General features: G+C 40.3%; 1 protein-coding gene across 2 annotated transcripts; it reads right to left on the bottom strand.

Annotated features, from left to right (window-relative positions):
• Positions 1-1,406: 1,406 nt before the first annotated feature.
• On the bottom strand, positions 1,407-6,017 carry LOC104964900 (X-linked interleukin-1 receptor accessory protein-like 2). 2 transcript variants are annotated; one of them, XM_010793801.1, is made up of 5 exons: positions 5,905-6,017; positions 3,995-4,117; positions 3,468-3,707; positions 3,292-3,322; positions 1,407-3,043 (listed from the first exon to the last, which is right to left on the bottom strand). In XM_010793801.1, exons 1-5 carry the CDS (start codon positions 5,941-5,943, stop codon positions 2,955-2,957), a joined length of 522 nt encoding a protein of 173 aa, XP_010792103.1. In that variant the 5' UTR covers positions 5,944-6,017; the 3' UTR covers positions 1,407-2,954. The 2 variants fall into 2 exon arrangements, with proteins under 2 accessions (XP_010792103.1, XP_010792104.1); XM_010793802.1 differs by lacking the exon at positions 3,292-3,322.
• Positions 6,018-6,071: the final 54 nt, after the last annotated feature.

Genomic DNA, 6,071 nt, shown 5'->3' with positions numbered 1-6,071 from the left:
TTCGTGCAGGCAGTTGGTAAGAGATTGAGGGGGGAGCTGGGAGGATGGAGTAATGCTGAGATAGATTTGGGTATCATCAGCATAGCAGTGGAAGTTGAGTCCATGATTGCGGATGATCTGGCCGAGGGGGAGCATGTAAATGGTGAACAGGAGGGGGCCAAGCACAGAGCCTTAGGGGACACTGTGAAGGTGTTACAATGCCATCAATACAACCAGCAGAATTATTAGGGAATCCAAAATATGGGAGAAGAGTAGAAGGACTGGGAGTCAGGGAAATTAAAAGAGAAAGAGTGTGGGAAGAGCCGAAGACAGTGAGAATAAGACATTTGGAAGAAAGAATGAGGAAACAACCTGTAGAGTGTCTGGTTAAGTAAGATACAACTAATTAAATCAGCAAAGGGGAACATGGAAAAAAATAGACAGAAATAAAGAGTTTCATCAGTCGACAGTCATCCAAGATGTATAAAACAACTCATATAATTTTTATTTGCTCTCAGTTAAAGTATTTCAACCAATATATCCAAAGAATATTTAAACAAATTAGCAGAAATCAAAAGACAACCACTATACTATATATTGCCATCGAATATAACAACTAAAATAATTAATTATTGTATCAAACAATCTCAAATATCCAAAATTCATTGGTTCTAATAAGACAATGACAATTCCTTTGTGTAAATTCAAAACATTATTCACTTTGCTTAAATATTATGGTAGTAGTCTTGGTTTCTTAAAGCTCACAAAGAAGAATGTGGTTCAGCTTGGAGTCCGGCTCTGTGTGCAGCGAAGCCCCTTCGGCTGACTGCTAGGGTCTGGTTTCCAGAGTGTCAGGATCAAAACATCAGGTCGTTAGTACTGCGTCCATTCATCCACACCCATATCCACCCATAAATCTATCCACACCGCATCCACATCGCATCCACATCGCATCCACATCGCATCCACATCACATCCACCCATAAATCTATGTATCCATTCTCCCACCATCCACCAATATATTCACAATCCAACCATCCATCTGTCCTAAACCAATCTATCTATTTATCCATCCTTCCATCCACCCAACAACCCTATTTATCGAACCATCCATCCACCTTCCAATCTCCCATTCATCCCTGCATTTTCCACCCACCCATTAACCCTCATTATCTATCCATCCACCCACAATCCATCCAACCACCATCTATCCATTGATCTATCTATCTATCTATCTATCTATCTATCTATCTATCTATCTATCTATCTATCTATCTATCTATCTATCTATCTATCTATCTATTCATCCATGCTCCCAACCACCCATCCATTAACACCATGTATCTATCCATCCACCCACCCAACCCTCCATCCGTCCATCCATCTTCCCACCAATCCATCCAGCCATCCATCCATCTATCTAACCTCCATCCACCCACTCACTCACCATCCATCCATCCATCCATCCATCCATCCATCCATCCATGGATGAAAAGAGGAACAGAATGAAAGCAATAAAAGGCTCTGGGTCTCACACACTGTGGGAGTTAACATAAATTGTAGGGAACAAATCACTGTCATGTATATGTCTATGCATAAGTTATGGAAGCTGTACAGAGATTATTGTAACAAACATTTAAAAACAAAGACTGGTTGAAATAGTGACCAACCGTCTAAATACATAAAATCCTAAAACTAAAAAAATGCTTTTGGAGGGACACCTCCTTTTTTCCCTTTATCAGTTTCTATCTTTACTTCATGGCCGGACAGAAAACAATACTGTATCAACAAAATACATTTATCCTTCCCCTTATTAAAAGAGGCTGCGAGAAATGATTGTGTCGTTTACTCTTATCTATATTTATTTGATTATTTTTTTTATCTAAATGGATGGTCATGCAAATAGAAAAAGCCAAGTCCTTTTTGCTTTTAGCTTGGTGGTTAAAGGTTACCTCTTGGCCAGCTCACCTCTTGATGAGTTGACTACTTGCTGATTGCTGTGTTACAAGGTGAGCTGGCGTGTTAGCAGTCTCCTGGTGCTTTTAGCTCGAGAGCTAACTAGCCTTTCAGAGGCAACTAGTTATTTTTCCATATACACCTGCTAAGTGTGCTTTCTCAGTTATACAGTTCAGCAATTGCTCCACGGATCGCTTCTTATCTTGATATTCCTGCTGGAATCCATTTATTTTAAGTCAACCATTTTAGCTTCCAGGAAAACAAACCAGGTAGCTAGCTAGCTAGGAATAGCTTTTCAAGAGGTTGACTTGTTGTTTTAAGGTGGACTGGTATTCCAAAATCATTGCTTGAATGTTGCCTTGTATACTGACATGCCAACTAGCCAACAAGTAGATGGATTTACTGCAAGCTCCACTGAGAGATCCATCGGCATTCCGAGATTGCGCTACATTGAGCGGCATCTACGAGAACTTAAGCAGTTGATTAATCAACAGCTGGTCCGTGAGCAGATGGTAATTTGAGATGTTTTTTTTTGTGCTCCAAAGTCCAACTTGGTAGGAGCACTCCTGTTTGTCGATACCATTGTTCGAGTATCCTGGACATTTTTCATTTGTACATCCACATGTCCGTAACGGTCTAGAAAATCTCTGCACAGGTCCAAAGTGTATAACCAGTCATTGTATCAGTCCGTACCCAGTTGTCCAGAACCAGTGTACAATCAGTTTTAAAAGATGAATCTGCTTGTCTGTGAGAAGTCTGCAGCCATTTAATCCAACTATTGAGACTCCAAGGCTTATGCAGTCTTCAGGCAGTCCTTTCTTCATGGTGTGGGATAAAGTTTCTCAAAACTAGTCTGCAGGCATTCCCTAAGCAGTCCCTCCTTATAAACAAGGCTGTACACAGTCCAAACACCCAATAAGGAACCAGTCTAAACCTTTACCAAATCCAGTCTTAAAACAGTCTGTAAACCGGTCTGTAATCCGGTAGGCCTACCAGTTGAGCAGTTCCTCTACCAAATGTCAGAGCTTAGTTCTCTGCTGGTGAGAGGTACAAAGGTGCTGTTCATGTGGAGTTCTGGTTTCTTCCCAAGCGTGCTGCTCTGATGCCCCTGGAAAAAACACATCACAACGGTGATTAGTAGGAATCTCCTTAAAACAATGATTCCTGGCAAACATATACAATTAAAAAACGGGCTGCATTAATACAAAGCTCTAATGCATGCCAGAAGTGCACCATGCTCACTGTATTACTGCATATGACAGCTATTTCCCAGTCTGTTAAAAATAAATACATGTTTTAGATTGGATAATATGAATATACTATTTTCTTTCTACATTTGCTTTTATCCAAACAGACCTCTTGTTCCCCAGTGAACAGCTTTGAACCCCTGGGGAGAAAAGAGGGTTTTATTTGTAATGTGATAGGACATGCAGATAAACAAAAGCATGGACATTCAAGGAAAGGATACACTGTGTAGGTGTTGGATGCTAGGAATTGCAAACAAAATTATTGATCCTGTCTTTTTCTCCCACCTGTCCATTCAGCAGTGTCATAGGGATGTTGCAATAGACGTGGCGCCCCCCGGGGCCCAGGGTGGAGAACTGCACGGTGGAGGGAGGTGGGAGGGGAGGCGACATGGATGGGGGCTGTGGGGGAAGCTGGAACTCATAGCTGCGGCAGAAGTGTCTCATTTGGGCTGCTGTGGCAGTGTGACCACCTCCCAGCGGCAACGTCATGTGATTATAGTCCGGGATGTCCGTCCCCAAGGCAACCTGTAGTGAGACAACACAGCTCTTTAATTTTTTAGTGAAGGTAATTATAACTCTATAATTCCAAAACTACTGCTGTGAAAATGAGAAAAAGAAAAAAACAAACTCTGTTGAGACTTCTCAATAGATAGTTTTTCAGCGAACATTTCCATTTCTTGAGCAGATTTTTATCCGTTCAAGGGCTGTCAAATACCGACCGATGGAAACAATCCAGGTCACCACTGGTTCTGGAAACACATCGACTCAAACAAGCAAAATTAGTTTGAAGTAACAAACATGCAGTAGCTTACCTGATGATGTCCATGGCGACTGTCATTTTGGGGCGCCAAGGAGGCGGAGGTGGTTGTCATGGCAATGCTGGATACTGTGGTCTGCAGGTCACCAAAGAGACCCTGTTCGCCGGAGTCCATCACCTGTTAGCATGGAAACAGTTATATAGCTTTAACGATGCAGATTTATACAATTGTTTGAGTAATCAAGGATATTTAAACCGATTTGGGAAATTACAACAGTAATAGGAAACATATTGGAATACATGTTCATGTCAAAAGATAAGACTTTTTTTGTCTACGCCCCCATCATTCTGATCCATAATGTATTGAGTTTTACTGTTGCCTGTGCAACAACTTCCTACGCTTGTTGTTAATTCGTAATCCAAACATTCAGACCAAACCAACAATAAAACCTCCTTTGCCAAGGTAGTTAACCCTAATAGTTCATAACAAAAATATAATTCAGTCTTGTTCGAGTAACATTTTTAGGAAAGACATTTTTTTTTATCTTCAGATGGATTGGAGACTTTGTTGCATACCACAGGTTATTTGAAATCAAAGTCAGAAACTTTTGACAGACACACTTTTTCCTTTGGGAATTGTTTACAGTCAGAACAATTTTAACCTCATAGCCTTATTATCTAAATGGATTAAGTTCATTTGGGTTTGTTTGAAGGTCCCTGCAGGGTATTCACAGTCGAACACCATAAAACGTGTTTCTTTAAAGCCTTCAAATCTCATATTAGTACAGGATATTATGTGAGGATGACATCATAGCCCCTGTTTGTCTCCTTTGGTCTGAAACTATTTAGCTAAAGTTCACCTTATCATATTTGGGTATTTAGTGCATTAAGGTCACTATCAAACGTTAAGTTAACTAGTGAGGTTCACATTGACTCAGGCAGTTCATAAATGTCAACCTCCAAGGTTCTGGTGGTTGTGAGGGTCAGAACACAGCTGATCTCCATTCAGTGTTTGTTGCTGAGCAAGATGGATGGCTTGAATTCTTGAGAGTTCTCGAGCCAACAAATTATAAAGTGTGTTTCTTTGCCCATAAATTGAAACGACTTGACCTTTTCTTCTCGTCTCCTTGCTACATAGCGTTATAGGAGAATTAATATATAGGTGCAGGCATGAGTTCTAAAACCTGGCAATGAGTTAGCATTTTACCACTTCAGGTTACCTTGTCTCAAATTCAACAGATGTTTGATCACGTTATTGTTAAGATAGAAATAAGTTCTGTGGTTACACCTTAAAAGATGTTCACGTTCAGGTATGGGACATAACATATGTCAGTAATTACCCCACTAGTGAACGTTTGAATCTTCTATGTGTCATGAAGACAACCGTTGCTTACAATTGCGTATATGAAACTACTAAACGTCATCACTCCGAATATTAATCACCTTTAGCTTAGTAGTGTTCATATAAACGTTAGCTTTTTACTTCTAGCAATTGCATTTAGGCTTCAAAAATCATACAAATTGTGTTAATATGAGCAGAATATCCTGCAGGAGAACATATCTTAGCTGATCAGGTCATACACCACCTGAAGTGTTAACACATGGTAAACGTGAGTGAGTGTGCGTGTGTGCCCCCCAGGGGATCATCAGTAAATGTGCAGACTACATTAACACAGCTAGTTCCTTAGGCTCCTGGACATGCCATGGACACAGTGTTGTTCTGCTAATGCATCGTCCATGAGTAGGAGGGGAAAGGTTTCAGTGGATATTGTTTAAGATGAACATCTTCAACAGTTTTTTTTCCAAACCATTATGTTCTTTTCTTAAAAAGTAATGTTGTTTCCATTGTATTACTTTTTGTTTGAACATGTAAAGGTTTTGTAGTTCTGCTCATCCAGACAGTGCCGGTTTGTGCAGGATTGTGAAAACATATTTAATCTTAATTTCTGGTAAATAGCAGTGTACCTGGCGTCTGGACAACGTCTCTCTGCGTTTAGCAGGCATATCGTAGACCACCTGTTTCCAAAACTTAGATGACAGCTCATTGCTCTTAGGACCCCTCCACTTGATGATGGATAAAACCTGAGGAAAGGGAAGAGATTATTATTATCCTCTGCTGTCTGAAGACAAAT

The sequence above is a fragment of the Notothenia coriiceps genome, unplaced genomic scaffold, assembly GCF_000735185.1.
Source record: "Notothenia coriiceps isolate Sejong01 unplaced genomic scaffold, NC01 NC01_scaffold00037244, whole genome shotgun sequence".
In the NCBI taxonomy this organism is placed as follows: domain Eukaryota; kingdom Metazoa; phylum Chordata; class Actinopteri; order Perciformes; family Nototheniidae; genus Notothenia; species Notothenia coriiceps.
This window is presented reverse-complemented; position numbering and strand designations above follow the sequence as displayed.

Coding starts and splice junctions, on each gene's coding strand:
- LOC104964900 (XM_010793801.1), bottom strand. CDS start 5,943: ATGCCTGCTAAACGCAGAGAGACGTTGTCCAGACGCCAG. Junction 3,323..3,467: donor TGACACTGCTGAATGGACAG/GTGGGAGAAAAA, acceptor TTTTCTCCCCAG/GGGTTCAAAGCTGTTCACTG. Junction 3,044..3,291: donor TGTTCACTGGGGAACAAGAG/GTCTGTTTGGAT, acceptor TGTTTTTTCCAG/GGGCATCAGAGCAGCACGCT.